Source organism: Musca domestica, unplaced genomic scaffold, assembly GCF_030504385.1.
Source record: "Musca domestica strain aabys unplaced genomic scaffold, Musca_domestica.polishedcontigs.V.1.1 48, whole genome shotgun sequence".
Classification (NCBI taxonomy): domain Eukaryota; kingdom Metazoa; phylum Arthropoda; class Insecta; order Diptera; family Muscidae; genus Musca; species Musca domestica.
In genome coordinates, this window is record NW_026712340.1 from 1782153 (window position 1) to 1799982 (window position 17830).

The window sequence follows — 17830 nt, forward strand, 5'->3', positions numbered from 1 at the left end:
GGCAAGCAACACACATAGCGGTAAATAATGCGCATGTCTGTCCGATGGACCGACTCAACGACGGAAGAAGAAAATGGGGATGTAAGAATTTGCAAATAGACTATTCACAATAATGAGTATTCGTAACCATTGTGAATTACATTATTACATCAAATTGAAAAATCATTTAATATTAAAATAATTAGTTTATATGGAATTATCAAGAAGTTTTACACATTGACACTCTCTGGCTGTAAGAAAGTAGTAAAGAATATCAATAAAGAGACAACCGTTACGAAAAACTTGGTGGTTGTGTCACCCCGTTACATATATGTGTATAAGACACCCTGTTACTTTGATAAGTTTGCTGAACACAGCTCATTTATTGACCAATTTGAAATATCCCCTATTATTTAAGCGTAAGCGACTGTCAACATTTACAAAAATTTACACAAGTAGCTTTTTAATATTCGAATTATCAATGTGTCTGTTTACTCTATATCGGGTATCAATATATGTTAGCTTATAGAGAAATAATGACACTTGTTTTGCTGAAAGTTCCTGGATTTTACAGAAAGAAATTTGTCTAGCAAATTCAAACAAACTCATGGTAAAATTAAGAAAGTAAAGTCATTTCAAATAAGCATACTCATCTCTGCATTTTTCTGTAATTTACCTTGTTAAATTTCACTGCGTAGAAAACAGGTTCCCATCTCTGATTTGTGTTTATACAATGGATTTACAAACACATATTTTGACAATGAGATGTTGTCAAATGAAAAAAAAGAATGTAAACATAGGATTGCATGACTTTACCTTGTTAATTGTACCATTAGCAAACTTAACCAGTGGTTATGTTTTTATTTGAAATCAAAAATGTTAGCATTTTCTTTACACAATAATAACCAATATTTCATTAATATTTTACCTAACCAATTTTACTCCTAACAATAAAATGAATTTACAAGAACAGCTAATTTGGCTCATTCTTACTGAACGTCTTATATTTTTTAATTGAGTTACTCTTTGGAAAAGAGTAAGGGCGGAAATACATAAAGGGCCTATTTGGCTGGCTTAAGTCATCGACTGGCTTCTTCGTAGATGAACAAAGGAGTTTTAGGTTGACTTAGTTCGACTTTGGCCCTAGGCTCCTTTGTTCATTTCCGAAGAAGCCAGCCGATGACTTAAGCCAGCCAAATAAGCGCTTTATGTATTCCCAGCTTAACTGAATACTAGGAGTACCAGACAGAACTTATATTATATTTCTAGGTGTAAATCTTCCTTGCAGTGGGGGTTCTCTAACCAGTTTTGCCATTACCAAAAAATGCACTTTCAAGTGTAAATTTTTCATGTAAAAGATAAACGTTCCAGAACAGCAAACATCATACAATAAACACAGGGTAGGGCATAGCAATCACCTGAATTCCTTTTATTTTCTTTTGGTAGTCCTGTAATGTCATATCATGTATACAGTTTATGTGTATGTATTATAATTAAAAAAAAATAAATTCTGTTCAAATTTAAATGCATATAACATTTTTTTAGAAAAATATTGGGAGAAAAAAGCCAAATGAATAAAATAATTTGTTGCACTTATTATTGGTAAATTTGAAGATACGAGACTCTCTCGTCAAGGTTGTGTTTATACCTTACACCACATAGTGTTAAGCATGGTACAATGAAGAGAAGGTAGGTCAACTTTGAAAAAATTGCAAGTATAGAGGTCTACCTGTTTGGCTTGTAATGTCAGAATTAGTATCAAAACAATAAAAAATCAAACAACTTGTTGCATTTATTTTGAATAAATAATTGAAAACCGCGATAACTGAATGAAAGGTCAACACTTCTTTTTAAAACCAGGTTCTATATATCTCTAAAGGATTATTTCGCTACGAAAACTCTAGATTTTGTCGATGCATATGATGAAATAAACATTTTGAAAACATCCGAATTTGAATGTTTTCTGAACATTTTTTTTGTTATTGAAAAGAAAACACATACATAAACAAATAAAGATGACATATTAAGCCTAGAAAATAAAAAAAATTTAAATCATATGGAATCATAGCCCTACCTTGATATCATTGTACCATGGTGTTAAGGGTATTACGTCTTTGTTTGTAACATGAAGAAGGAAGCGAGATATACCCATAGTTCATAGAATCACTTTCTGAGTCGATTTATGCATGTCAGTCCGACCATTCGTCCGTCCCATGGTACAATGAAATAAATGTCAATTTTCAATGCATAATAAACAGTTCCCGTCTCTGAATTCTTGTGTATGCATAGGATTTATCATGGTAGAAGAATACAGATAATCGCATCGACACAGCTGCAAACCTCTTTTGGAATTCAAAATTTTGAATAAAAATCATTGAAATTTGGAAAAATTGTTGAAAAATACATATCATAACAACTTCTGATATGCGTCGTTTAGAAAACATAAAAAGCTACTTATTTTTGACAAAACATTTGAAGAGTTTTGACATTTCAATGTTCCCAAGCGTTGATGCATCTACCTATATTCTTCAACCATGGGATTTATGAACTAAGATTTTGACAATGAAATTTGGTCAAATGTATACATTTGAAAAAATTGTAAACATATGATTACATGACTTTACCTTCTTAGTTCGACCATGGTCCATCCGTTGTTCACCAAATATCAGTCCAAATAACCTCAATATTTTTCATATCCGACCGAATTCTGTTTATAAGTCAAATTAAATTGTGTGAAAATTGTTTTAGATATAGCTATGCATACAGCCCAGAAATGTCTCTGCCAAATTGTATTAAAGCCGGTCCAGATTTAGTTATAGCTCCTATATATATCTTTACCATATTTCGGGTTAATTGTGCGCCAAATGGCCAATGTCTGTCAAAAAGTACTGCATTTCGGTACATCCGACCGAATTCTGTCTAAGAGCAAGTACATCAAATTTGGAGAAATTCAATTCAGAATCGGATATGCCTCCCATATTTTACGTTCCTCTGAAACCAAATTATAACTGCTTTAAAGCCAAAGGTTGATAGTATGGTAAAATTAAGAAGGTAAAGTCATTTCAAATAAGCATACCCATCTCTGCATTTTCTGTAATTTACCTTGTCAAATTTCATTACATAAAAACAGGTTTCCATCTCTGATTTGTGTATGTTCAATGGATGGATAAATACAACTTTTGTCGAATGAATAATTTATGAAAAAATTTTAAACATATGATTGCACGACTTTACCTCCTTGATTCTACCATGGTTGATAGGTGGTATCAAGGTAGATCTAACAGGTAACCGCATCGGCGAATTGCTACAACAAAACAACATTTGTGGTACCCTCAAATGTCAAAATTGGCATCTAAGGCGAAAAACATAGATTCGCCATGATATTTAAAGGTTGCGGCAAATTTGTTTCAACCAATCAGAAACGAGGTGTTTGTTTACATTTTATTTTGTGTGCCTCTCGTCGTAAACGAACGTCGCAATAAAAGTTTTTATTGTAAAACAAATAAGAGTAAAATAAGCATTAATTGTAGTATTGCGATATTTTTTAAACCAAGAAACTTATAATGACTATATTTTACTGGTTTAAACCGAAAGTTTTCCGGAACTGTAAATGACAAGAGTCGAATTCTTGCACTACTTCCCGTGATGTGCTTTGGGAATCTTAGATGTTGAGGCTAACTTAATTCTTAAAGACGCACTCCATTCTAACCTCCTTCCTTCATTTTCTTTTAATTTTTTTTACTGGTTTCACTCTTAACTTGCTCTTAAATTATTTGAAATAATTTAAAAAGGTATTTTTAGGGAAGACAACATAAACAAATTTGTTGTTGCATTCATTTAGGGCGAATTCTTCATTACAACAATTTGTTTTGACATTTAATTGTTCCGTCAGCTGGGCTGATGCGATTACCTAGTACATCTACATCTACCTTCTAGTTCTACTAAATATGCATAGTGGTGTAGGGTATCATATAGTCGGCCCTGTCCGACTTTTGTAATTGTTGTACCATGATTCAAATGGCAATGAGAAACTGGCATAAAATGTTCCCACATAACACATATTACAAAAGTTGTGTTCCAGAACCTGCAAATTAGTACTAATTAGCACTAATTCTGCTACAACGCGTTCCCGTACTCCAAAAACTAGCAAAACTTGCAGCTCTCTCGAGAAAAAATGGCGCTGAGTGGTGCACATTTCTGCTTGTTTTAGCAACATGAATTTGGCCGAGCAGAAATGAGCATATTGTAAATTTGACATTTAATTGGCAGGGCTAACAAGGTTGAAAAATGTATTGATACATTTCAATAAAGAAAATGATCAACTTGAAAACTAAAGGAAATTTTACTAAATGAGGAGCTAGAGGACAATTTCCCGGCACTCTCAAAGTCGTCCAACAAAAGTAAAGGAGAAAAGACTGAAACAATAAATAGCTATGTGGAGTCCGCAAAACTAATCCATGCCAAACAACCCTATGCCAAGGTGGCAAAAGTAAACATAAATCGACAACGTGAGCAAGAGAACGCTGCCAAAACTATGTTAGAGTACAAAAAAGCACTTGAAGTGGATAACGTATACAAATCCGGCAACGGCACGGCACTAGTCAACCCCAACAAAGTTGAGGAATTAGGAAACTTCTTAACTGGAATCTCAGCAGATCTCGGAACCATCAACAGAAATAACACTGGCAAAATTACAAACGAACATATGCGCTTCCTCTTTCAACTTAAGCAAAAGATCGATAGGCAGCTAGCTGACATAGACACCTTCATAATGAGATCCAAAGTACAGGAGATGGAATCATCTCAAGAATATGTAACCAGTTAAACACGTTACTCTTCTTTTCCATAAAATAATAAATAACAAAATGAAAATTCTCCAATACAATATACAAAGTATCAACAAAAAAGAAAACAAGGATCTTCTTGAAAGAACCCCCTGGTATAAAAAATCCAAATTACACCCTGACGACCAGAAGATGATGAATCGAATTTTGTCCAACCATACATTCAGCAAGAGCACCCTTTATAAAATGAATGCGGTACCCTCAGCAGACTGCGAAACATGCAAAGCAGAAGAAACCATTTCACACATATTGTTCTGTTGCACCAAACATGACAACATCAGAAGCAAGTACAAATCCTTCAATGGAATCTTCACCGTCGAAGATTTCATAGCCAAACATCACTGGGAACACCTGCATGATATGGTCAAGTTCATAAAAGAAACAGCATCGCAAATATAACATGAAGGCACACAGACAAAGTCTGTTTTTTCGTGTGGCAATATACCCCCTACCACTCCAAAAGAGAGTTCGCCAATTATCCCCTCCCCTTTTTTTCCCCTCCTTTTAGCTCCCAAAGCGCTTAGGGATTTAAAAAAAAAAAAAAAAAACTAAAGGAAAAACTAATATTTGTCGTGCAAAAAAACAAAAGGGAAAATATGGAGCAACTGATGTATTCACTTTTGGATGATTCCAGCAGTGAAGAGGACTGGCTCAATTAGGAATCAGATTATAAATTATTAATTTTAACTTATCGTCTTTAATACTCATTTTTTAAATGTTGGCGCCCTTTTCAGTAAGGTTTCACCAGTCCGATTTAGGCTGTTTACTTTTGGAATTTTGACATTTTATCGCATTTCTGCTAATTTTCCGTTCCCTTATTTTTTGAGCAAACCTAAATGAGAATGACATTTCGAACTGTTCTCCCTTCTGCTAGTTTTACTACTAAAAAAGTACTGGAACACAACTAAAAATACAGAATCAAAACATATAGCACGTTAATCGGTGTCTAATCTATGATCTTAGTATCGAAAATCGATTACCAAGAGTTTACACTGCGATTTTTAACGCCGACAAAAGACGACTTCGACCTTTTTAAGTTTTCCAACTTCAAAGTCGATTAATCGATTGTTCCAATGTCGACATACGTTATCATTCATTATTGAACTAACTGCGCTGGCGAGAGGAGGATCTCAACGTAGAGAGAACATTCAAGAAGAATTTATTAAAAAAAAATTAATTTAATTGTTTTATATATAATAGAAAATTTACAACACAAAAAACATGTCATCGGAAGACGTTAAATACTTTACCCGCGCCGAAGTTGCCAAAAATAACACCAAAGACAAGAATTGGTTCATTATCCACAACAACGTGTATGACGTGACCGCTTTTCTCAATGAGGTGAGTGTTGGTGTATGTGTGTGTGTCTGTATATATTCTTGTTGGGAATAATCATCGTTTTGCCTACTTGTTAGAACCTAGAAGCGACCGTCGACTCCCCAATACGTCGTCCATACGTGTACAAAACATGACAATCAATATGGAAGACAGAAATATTAAAACAATTAGAAACATGGTGAAAAATAATAATAATAAGTACGCAGTTTGTTTGCTCGTTGTTAGTTTTGGGAGGGGAAAATCTTTAGAGAATACGTAAAATTGTAAACATCTGTTTAGAAGTTTTCCTTGGAGATGATTACACCCGGCTGCCGCAACAGTTTCAACGTACATTGGGTGTGCAGCAACAATTTCGTGTTTTTTTATTAATTCATCGTGATATGGCAAAAACTAACCAGAGTATATTGATATCACTGATAATACATACCTACTATGTATATATTTATTTAATAGAGCTCTCGCTATATTTGACTGTTGTGGGGAGATTAGGTGTGAGTTTCTTTAAATTTAGATTTCTAACTTCAAAGGGATTTGGAATGGTGGTCTAAAAATTGTTGTTATCAGTTTAACTCCGTCCAAGGTACTCTACAGAGTTTGCCCTTTGGTCTTAACATGTTATTGACATTTTTTGTTTTAAATATTTTTTAGTGAAAGTCGAAAAAATCGGATTAATCAATTCAATAGGCAGCGGTTAGTAATAGCTAGACTATGCAATCATTAGCTGAGGAGGGGTATTTTTTGCAAATACCTATGCATGTTTCTTGCGTTTTCTATGGACTCTGAACTTTGAACTTTCACTGTTTTATAGAAATAGAATTTAAATTATAAATTATTTTTTGTTTCGTGAAAGAAAGCTTTACATTATTTACATCCGTGGATAATTATAAAGATTTTCCGTGTAATTTTTCCAATAAATTGCCCTAACGCCAATCTAGCCTAATTGGCAAGTTTCTAGATGCCCGCACATCATGTTGTGAAAAAAACTTGTTTTTCTATAATTTCTAAGCGTTAATTAAGCCCTCATTTGAACTGTTTAATACTCTACTAATTAGTTATATGAAACGCATTTTTTTTTAAATTTACTGAGTTTTTTTTATCAAGCTCCAACGGTCGAAACTATAATTAAATTTTCAATATGTATTAATCTACAACTTATGCACCTCTGTTTCACTATTGCCTCATTCTATTAAGAGCCACGACCACTTTGAGATTAGATAAGTTGTTAGTACCTACAGGGAAACAACACTTGCTGGTCTTTTGCGGTGTAATGTTTAGACGAAATCCATTTAACTATCATTTCCTTTTAGAAGTGAGAAAATGACTGGTGAAAATTGTTGCCTTATTAAAACTGATCGTCATTCTCCAAAACTTTGGTATATTTTGCTTATATTACACAAGATTTTATTGCAACTTGATGTTGCTGAAATATCAAAACACCATGACCTTTAAAAATATCGCAATGATATAAATCTGATCTAATCTATCTAATCTATGCAGTAATAGAACCAGGTTGAAGAATCGTGCAAACTTATACAAAGTTGTTAAAGCAGAATGGGTTGAAAATCTTCCAAAATGTCTCACATTCTGTAGTGTCTGTGATATCTACATCAATATTTTATGTTAAGTTAATTTCTGTGTAGACTTTTTGTTTAAAAAAGTTTTTCCTTGAATTAAGTACCTAGACCTTTTGGGAGATTTATATTTTTGATGAATTAATTAAGAATTATTAAAACCTATACCAGTTTTTCTGTGAATAGATATTCTGGGTACAAACAATCAGTAGATCTTATTTATTATCTTATCGTTATCTTTTTAAGTTTTGATTTGTTCGAATTGGACACCTTTGGCACGAATTATGGCTTGCCGGAATGTTGCTCTGCGGTATTTTGGCCCATTCCCGGCGAAGAGCTGAGTTGATCGACTCTTTGGTATTTTTTAGTGCCAACCTTGCTTTCCAAAATAGTCCAGGCACAATAGTCCAACGGATTAGTATTCGGAGATTTTGGTGGCCATTGTGCGCTGGATATGAAGCTAGGAACCTTAGTTTCCGGGTCCGATGGTGCTGAGTCCTCTTGAAATGTCCAAGGTCTGCGGCTAAAAAGTTTGAGTGCCCAAGGCTTTAATACACCCTCCAGAATATTATCGCGTTAATATTCGGCTTTTATTCTGATTCCACGAGCGGAGAACGACAATCGGCTGTTATGGCAGTCTACACCATTACCATGACCGGCGCTTGAGTTCTGGTGGCCAACCGAAGGTGCACATCTTCAACTGACCTCTTTGGCAAGTAAACACGATGATTTTCTTTGTTTATAAACTGCTGGACAACGAATGTTTTCTCATCGGAGAAACCCAAATTCGGCAGTTCACCACTTTCGGCCAAGCGAAGCAACTCTTTAGCTCTTTTGAGTCTATTTTCTTTCTGTTGCGGTGTAAGTTCTTGCCCCTTTTTTGTTTTTTTTTTTTTCAATGGCTTTACCCCGGCTCATTTGTCAATATTTTGCGAATGGAATGTTGCGATATGTTCAGCTAACGAGCCATTTTTCGTACACTGCGACGCAGATTTCGATCAAGTCGATTCTTTACTTTTCGAACTATTTCTGCTGATGTTGCTGTTTTCTTCCGCCCACTTCCTTGACGTCAGGCTACGCTACCAGTATCACGGTAACGAGCAATGGTACGAGACACCAAAGATTTATTCACATTTAAATGCTGGAGTGCTCTAACGATAGCCACTTGTGGTTTTCCAGCCAAATATAAAGAAATCACACTATCACGCTTGAATTCCATCACGAATAACTTTTTTTTCTGGAAAATTCTCACCAAATTCTCATAATTATTCTCACTGGAATAATTTTAAAGGCTGTCGGAAAAGAGGATTAGAAATGTCTGCAGTCTGAAGTTGGTTGCAGTTTTTTTCATCTCACCCTGTATAACGGCCTTCTATTGGAAGTCTACACTTCCTACAAGGTTCCATTGTACTCATTGTTTTAAGACCTGATTTCAACGATGCAATCCATTTTCCTGAGCAAGTCACGTTTTCCAAGTTAGTAAGGGCCTTAAACCTAAAACTCCAAAAAAAATTCGAAACTATTTTCACTTTCTAGAAGCTCACTTGACCTGATTTTTTTAACTTTTTTAAAATTTGCTGAGAACTTTAAAATCAGTACCATTATTATTATTGTTGAAATGTGATACCTATTTCAGTGTGTGTCGCGTGCTTAAAATTGAATGTCAAGAAATTTGATGAGTACAACAATAAAATATTTCCGAATGCCAATTGCATCCCATCGCACACACATATATTTTCGTACTTGCTTCTTATACTGTCAATTCCCATCCGCTCGCTGCATTTTAAATTGCGCGTTAATCAAAATGTTTTTTTTTTTTTGTTTTGTTTTCAAATATGACATATTCAACATTTTGTTTACATTGTCGAGATTTAAGGAAGGTATACAGAGGCAAACTAATTAATAGCTTGAATGAAATAATCAAACAAATCACAGATTTATTTTTTTCTGATCAGTAGTGGCATTTTCTTATTCATTTTTTGAGTTACCGACAAAGTCGGCAAAATTAAAATGCTTATAATTTCAGTAATTAACAAAAATGTTCGGTCAGTTATCGACAAAAACAAAGTAGTCGCTAAAATCTACCGAAATATACTAATGTTGTCAACTTTAACTTCTTTTTTATATAAAAATTTTGGGTTTCAAAGTTACCGATTTTTCTAAGGGTAATAAACAATATATGTGCAATGTGTTTTAGGGTATTCTGCGAGAACATGATCAGATCGCAGAAAGTGGTCTCATATAGCAATTAGAGATCCTGTGAACTATTTTCCAAAAAAAAAAAATCTCCTAAGTGGAGGAAGCGAATCCAAGTCTATTTTCTTATAGACGGACAACTATCCAATTTTCTTTAAGATATGATCACATTTTTATTTTCTTATTATTACGCGCGAAATTTGTGATAATGGGACTATATGATTATGCCACAAATATTCATTTCTGTGTGTAAAAAAACTTGCGCTTAACTTTTTAATAATCAATGCACATATAAATGGGGACTATAAATAAAAAACACACAACAACAATATTGTTATATTTGAATTGCAAACGGAAAATATTCCATTTCATATATAATACCTTGCGTGTTGTATTATGCGAAGAAGATGAATATTATATGGTTAATGTGACACATGGATACATACATACACGTACGCCGGGTCTTTGGGTCAATAGTCATCATAATGATGATCGTTTTCAATATTTCTTTTGGTTATTTTCTTGCTTCTTTTTGTCGTTGAAACAACCCAGAAAAACATATAAATATTTGGAAATTCAATATTTTATAATATTATAAATCTCCTTTTAATCTTCTACATACAAATGTTGGTATTTTAATAGTATTACTCCGTTTGTGACAATTCAAAATAGCCGCAATATGAAGAAGAAGAAGAAGTCATGAAGCTTTATTTGTTGGAGAAAATTGTTATCTAAAGACAAAATAACAGCCAATTCGGTTGAAAATTGTGGTTAAAATCTTTGAAATAACCAATATCGAAATAAGTTCTCTGAATATCAGTAATGAAAATTTTTGGCAATTTGGATGAAAATGCCTCTGATACCTCTAAAATTCTTCTGGTAGGGATGTAACTTAATAAAGAGGCGTCATAGACAACACATATTGACTTTTTTTATAGGACAATTAAATTGAGATGTCATTTGAAAATTGTGGCTGAAATTATTAAAATACTCAAAGTCAGGAAATGCGGGTATGCCTAAGTAAGGACCGGTATGCTCCGTTTCGAAATCAAAAACACTAGGACAAATACTAACGCCAATGTCTGTGCAAAGTGTAGGATATAAAAATGATGGATCCGAGTTAGTACCATTCTGGCTAGGAGCATGGCACAGTGAAATGATAATAAGACAAGTGTATATCTGCCATTGAGGATAGTGGAAAGGTGAGTTAGTTCTGTTGAATACCAGAACACTCCGATGAGGGGACCGAGAAATAAGGAGAATTGTGTTGAACCAACTTCTGGTTACGAAAAATAAAAAAAAGTTGTATAGAGATAAAGTAGCTATACGATCTTGCATTATGAGACTAGGTTCTTGTTGTGAAAGCTTTAAATGGTTTATTTTATTTCTGCTAATCAGGTTCTAGCTCCAAGTTCAGAAAATTTTGCTACTTTCGCGGGCTGAAGCCTAAGATCTTCTAGAGTGAGTGGGGTAGGCAGGACAATTAAGGAGGTGCATCGTATTGTGTGGACTGGCATTATCTCACATCTTCGTCAATAAGTGTCCAATACGAGTTGGGACGACTGCGCCATCCCAATCGTAATTGCACCAAACTACCCTGGTTTGTCTTGTCGGCCGACGTTCTTCAGCTGCAATGGAGGTGTGGACTCCGGCATTCATACTGTAATTGTTGATTGCATCTGTGACTTCATCAGTATTAAAGCCACTTGGATCTGCCTGATAGACCTCTTGATCTAGAAGCTCTCTTTTATAACGTTGGATCTCCCTCTCAAGAACATGTGTGTCCTTCCTGACACACCTGGAAAGAGGAGATAATGGTTGGATGATGGATGAAAATATGATGGTTTGGATGACTCCCACGATAACACGACAACGAAAACATAAAGTTGTGCTGACGTACGGGAAGGACCTTCGCTTCCTCATGTTGATGGTCCACTGGTGTCATGAGGAGGCACTGTGTCGTAGTTCTCAAGGCAGCATTCTGACAGGTGTGGATATTCTTCCACTGCCTATATTCTCAGTCCACACTTGGACCCCATAGCAGACCACAGACCCACCTATCGCTCTATTACAGGTCAACAAGGTATCCTTGTTCGCATCCTCTGTACTACCGCCTAGCGCCTTGAGGATCGGTCCTTAGATATTATATTTCCCTCGATCTGCATATTCAGCTCTGTTCTCATTTCCGCAGACCATGTGGCAACGTGTGTGGCCGTTGATTTAGTGGCGGATATTTTCATATTCCTCGCGTCGAACTAGGCGGCAAGCTCCGCGAGATATGTGTCCAATGCGACATGTGGTAACGAGTGTGGCCGTTGAATTAGTGGCGGATATTTTCATATTCCTCGCGTAGAAGTAGGCTACAAATTCCACAGAGTTTACCACTAGCCAATGCTGCCTAAGATCCATGATATCATATTCTATGGATGTTGTAGAGGTGGAGTCAATTGATAACATTCATTGCAAATCAACTCCCACTTCTAAAAAATGAACCTACGGACCTAGTCTACTTCCCCAAGAACCTAAAAGGGCTATGGAGTATACCAGGCAAGCATCCGCCATTATTTTCTGAATATTAGCTTTTTCAGCTGTCTTCTATCTTATTGCTCTTCTTCCTTCCACATTTTTCTATGCTTCTTCTCTTTTTCTATGCTTCTTCTCTTTTCAAGATGAACAGAATGGACCATCGGTCTACACGTGAAGTGGCTGTAAAATAAAAATTAACCACGAATGCAAAACCTAACCTAACACAACTTTTCAATCACTATTTTGCTTTTCCTTCATCTTCACAAAGTCGTTTTTAAATGTTGACCCAATAACCGTTTTGCCTAACTCTTTTAACGCATATTAAATGGACCTTCGATTTGCAGTGTGCGAAAAAAAGAAAAAAAAAAATAAAAAGAGTAGTACACCTGAATAATAAAAAAAGGCTGGATAAATCGCCTTAATTTTTCTCACGTCTCGATATTTAATATTTTTACAATCTCTTCAGAACCAATATCATATTTTGCTTAACTATCTAACTGATTCCAGAAAAAAATCAATTAGAAAATACCCTCATCATATAATCATATGTTAATATACAACCTTTGTTTCTATGCCAAGCTTTCACTGACTATGAATGTAGATTATTCATCAACTGTGTGTGTGCGTGTTTTGTTGTTATCTCTGGATGTTATATAATTATTTCTACAGACATAAGCAGCATTTCTGTTTTACTTTTCCCTTGTATCGTCATTTTGCCTCCTCTTTTTTGACCTTTGGAGTTAATGATCATATGTAAAAATATTTCTGCATGGCACATTGTTTGTATCTCTGTGATTGACATAACATTAGGGTACAACATTTTCCAAAAACCAAGCTAAAATAAAATACGAAATAATTTCTTTCCTCATTTTTTTTTTCACATTTATATTTAGCTCTTGTCTTTTGAAACAAAAGCAAAAAAATATAATCGATTCAGTTGTAATAAATTTATTGTAGAAGAACAAAGACCACCACCACCACCCATCCATGATTAGCATATTTAACCTTTCCATAAAACCTTTATATAAATATTTCGTAGAACTAAAAACCATTGTGGTGTCTACACACAGTTTTATTTTTCAAAATATGGCAGCACACGTTTCAATGCATCCTAATGACGTATACGCATATTCTTCTTTTATTTTTTTTTGTTGTTGCTGCCTTAGATATTTTTCAAACCCGCCTTTGGGCAATAATTTGAAATTCTAATTTCATCCGACCTTCAACCGTGTTGCTCATAGATTTACATACTGTGTAAAGAATATTTGGTTAAACTGGAAACAAGACAAACTTGTATGATGACCGTTGTTGTTGCTGTTGTTTAACACATTTGTTGTTGTGTTAATTTTTTTAGGGGGGTTTTGGAGATATGTGTATTGGATATAGATTAGACAGCAATCGATCGTCATTACTTTTGCAATTTTATTGTTTATTATTCGTAACAATTAAAAACCCAATTAACACGGTTTTAAAGGAAGTAAAGTCCAATATTTTGTCTTAAAAGAAAGTCTTTGAGGGAGGAATATGTATTTAAGCCCTTGCTATATTACTATCTCCCCCTAAATGCAATGTAGATGTATTGGAGTGGTCATTGAGTTTGTAATTCTTTAAAATGCTCACATGCAACGAACGAATTTGACCTTTTGTTTTTTGGGAAATATGGCAGTGTTTTTCTTCTTGCATCGGGGTCTTGTCAAACGTCACCTCGCTCGACACTTTTAAACTCCACTTTTGAAACTTCTCCAAATATAATATCGAAATTTCGATCGGATGCTTCGAGTTGGATGAAGTTGAATTTTTTAATAGAAACAACTGGGAACAAACGCAAAAATCCGATATTTAGACGTTTTATCCAAAATTTTTTATTGGGGGACAGTTTTTCTATGACGATACAATAGTCCTGATGGTGTTAACCTTATATAATATGACATATCCTTAACAGATCCTAATACAGGGTTAGATAAAAAAAACCGCAACAAAGTCAAACGCCATAATTTTTACATTTTTTTAATTTTTTGAATGAAAACAAAAAAAAAATTTCGGAAATAGCATCAAGTTTTGGAACAGTTTTAGATTTGCTCGAATTCACCTTTGGCACGAATTATGGCCTTCAAACGGCCAAAGAAACCGTCACACGCTGCCCGAATGTTGCTCTGCGGTATTTTGGCCCATTCCCGGCGAAGTGCTTGATTGAGGTGATCGACACTTTGGTATTTTTTAGTGCCAACTTTGCTTTACAAAATACTCCCGACACAATAGTCCAACGGATTGGTATCCGGAGATTTTGGTGGCCATTGTGCGCTGGAAATGAAGCGAGGAACCTCATTTTGTAATCATTCTTGGGTGGCGCGTGCTGAGTGCGATGGTGCTGAGACCTGTTGGAATGTCCAAGGTCTGCGGCCAAAATGTTTGTGTGCCCAAGGCTTTAATACACCCTGCAGAATATTTTTGCGATAATATTCGCCATTTATTCTCATGCCACCGATTAATACGAGCGGAGAACGACCGTCGGATATTTATGGTGGTCCAAACCATCACCATGGCCGTCGCTTGGAAAGCTGGACAACGAATGTTTTCTCATAGGAGAAAACCAAATTCGGCAGTTCACCACTTTCGGGGTCAAGCGAAGCAACTCTTTAGCTCTTGCATGTTTTGGAATTGCAATAGCTTTACCCCGAGCTAATTTTTCAATATTAGCTGTATGGAATATTGCGATATGTTCAGCTCACGAGCCATTTTTCCGCCACTGCGACGTGGGTTTTGATCAAGTCGCCTCTTTACTTTTCGAACCATTTCTGCTGATGGGACTGTTTTATTCCGTTCACTTCCTTGATCACTATCATGGTAACGAGCGATGGTATGAGACACAATAGATTTAGTCACATTTAAATGCTGGAGTGCTCCAACGATAGCCACTTGTGTAACTGTACCTCCCGATATTCCGTATTTTTATGATTTTTGCCACATTTTTCACGGATTTCTCTAATAATTGTAGGTCATAATTTGTTCCAACTCCGGTGGCGAAACATTGTATGTATAGGTCCACGTTTTGGTATAGGTTCCTTATAATGATACCTCCCGATATTCCGCGTTTTGATGATTCTTGCCACATTTTTCCACTGAATTGTCCAAAAATTGCTATTTGTAGTTCGTAATGGGTTCTAGCTCCGGCGGCGGAACATAGTATATATAGGTCCACGTTTTGGTATAGCCCCCACATTATGGCTCCTCCGGATATTCAGTATTTTAATCATTTTTGTTACATTTTTTCACGGATTTGTCTAAAAAATGGTAACAGCATTATCCAAACGGTCTCACTGGTATTTGTGGTCACGATTTGAATTCAGATACTTTTATATAAAAATGTTTTCTGTTCCCAATGGTGAAGTCTATTAAAAGTTCGGCCCGGCGGAACTTAATTTTTTTACTGGTTCTTTTTTAAACACAAAATTTCAATTCAGGATCTGTTTCTCTATGACGGATACAAAAGTCCTGATCTGACGCCTTATATATTAAACCATATCCTTAACAGATCTTAATATTTATTTAACGTCTATCTGCAATAGTTTTTCTCAAAAAATTCCCTACAAAAAACTTAATGCAATTTAGAATATTTTTTAATTGATTTTCATTTTTATATATATTCATATTCCTCCCCGTTGTTTTCTCTTTACAGCATCCTGGTGGCGAAGAAGTTTTGATCGAACAAGCCGGCAAAGATGCTACAGAACATTTCGAAGATGTTGGCCACAGCTCCGATGCCCGTGAAATGATGAAACAATACAAAGTTGGTGAATTGGTTGCCGAAGAACGTTCAAATGTACCCGAAAAATCCGAACCCACATGGAATACGGAACAAAAGACCGAAGAGTCTTCAATGAAATCATGGTTGATGCCTTTTGTTTTGGGTTTGGTGGCTACATTAATTTACAAATTTTTCTTTGGTACTAAATCCCAATAATTGTAAATCACCGCATAGAGAGACACAAAGAAAAGACAGTCAGAACAAAGCAAGCTATTACTATGACTAGATAAGAACGTGAGAGATGATGGAGAACATCACCACCAGCCACAAAATAAAAAAACCAGACGCACTTTTTTTAACTATCTTTTAAAAGAAAAAACCTAAAACACAAAACATCCAAGGCGTGTGAAATTATGTTTTCTTGATTTAACCAACAAAACACACAGTCACTCACTCAAAATATGTAATGCTGTCATTCCTTCTTTTTTCCAAAACAAAAAACACAGGATGTTTGTAATTCTATTACAAAAATTGCATTTAAGTTTATACTCCTAATTCCTTAACTCCTTTTCCGCCCCCACTTTTTTGTATTCTTAGTTAACCCTTGGTTTCCTTATTTTATTTAACATCCCTTTGTATACTTTCCACTGGTGTCAATCGATCAACCAACCTATGAGTGCTCTTTACAAAGTGTCTAACAATTATTGTAAATCTGCCTAAAGAAATATAATGCTTTTATAGTTAATTTTTTTTTCGTCATATACACATATAAAACAGTAAGTGGAAGAAATGTTCTATATAAAATCATATGTCATGTAAAGTATATAATTTTTATTAAAATATTTCCCCCCTTTAGTATCATCCATAGTTTTCTTTAGAACAAAGAAACAAGAAGTAACAAAATAACAAGTAGGAATGATGTAAAATCTAAACTAAACAAAAAAACAAAACATTGTTGTAAGGAAATGGGAAATTTTTGTTTTTCAATATTCAGTTTTTTTACAGTCTAAGATGAGAAGAATAAGTAAATAAAAATATATTTAAATAAATTATAAAACAAATGTCTTTTTTTTTTTTTTGTACATAAAAGTGACAGAAATGGGGTTTATATAAGAAAAAAATGGAGTCATATTAATAAAAAGATCAAAGACAACGAAAATGTGTCCAGAGCGCTACAAAATGATCATCGATAAGATCATCGCTGTCAATCCGGCCCAATACGAATTGAGGCGGCTGCACCATTCGGATCTTAACTGTGCCAAAACTACACGGGTTTGTCGGGACAGCTCTCGCTCTTCCGCTGCGGTGGGAGGGGGACGGTGTCTTAATACGGTATTAATTAACTCTACATATATTCCTCCATGACTTCTGAGACCAAGTCAGAGTGAATACCATTCAGTCCTGCTTGATAGACCTGTTGGTCTTCTGGTTTGCTCTCGTTCTATCGCTGCGATGGGAAATGCAATGTCCTAATACGGTATTAATTAACTCTATATTCTTCCATGACTTCTGAGACGGCGTGAGAGTGAAAACCGTGCAGTCCTGCTTGATAGGCCTGTAGATCTTGACGTTCTCTCTTATACCTCTGTACCTCTCTCTCTAGATCATGAGGGTCTTTCCTTACGAGCCTG

At 35.1% G+C, this 17830-nt stretch overlaps 1 protein-coding gene across 2 annotated transcripts; it reads left to right on the forward strand.

Moving 5' to 3' along the window:
- Positions 1-5900: 5900 nt before the first annotated feature.
- On the forward strand, positions 5901-17260 carry LOC101896437 (cytochrome b5-like). Of its 2 annotated transcripts, XM_059127766.1 has the most exons (3): positions 5901-5958; positions 6024-6164; positions 16131-17260. In XM_059127766.1, the coding sequence occupies exons 2-3, from the start codon at positions 6045-6047 to the stop codon at positions 16413-16415; spliced, it is 405 nt and encodes a 134-aa protein (XP_058983749.1). In that variant the 5' UTR covers positions 5901-5958; positions 6024-6044; the 3' UTR covers positions 16416-17260.
- The last annotated feature ends 570 nt before the right edge of the window (positions 17261-17830 follow it).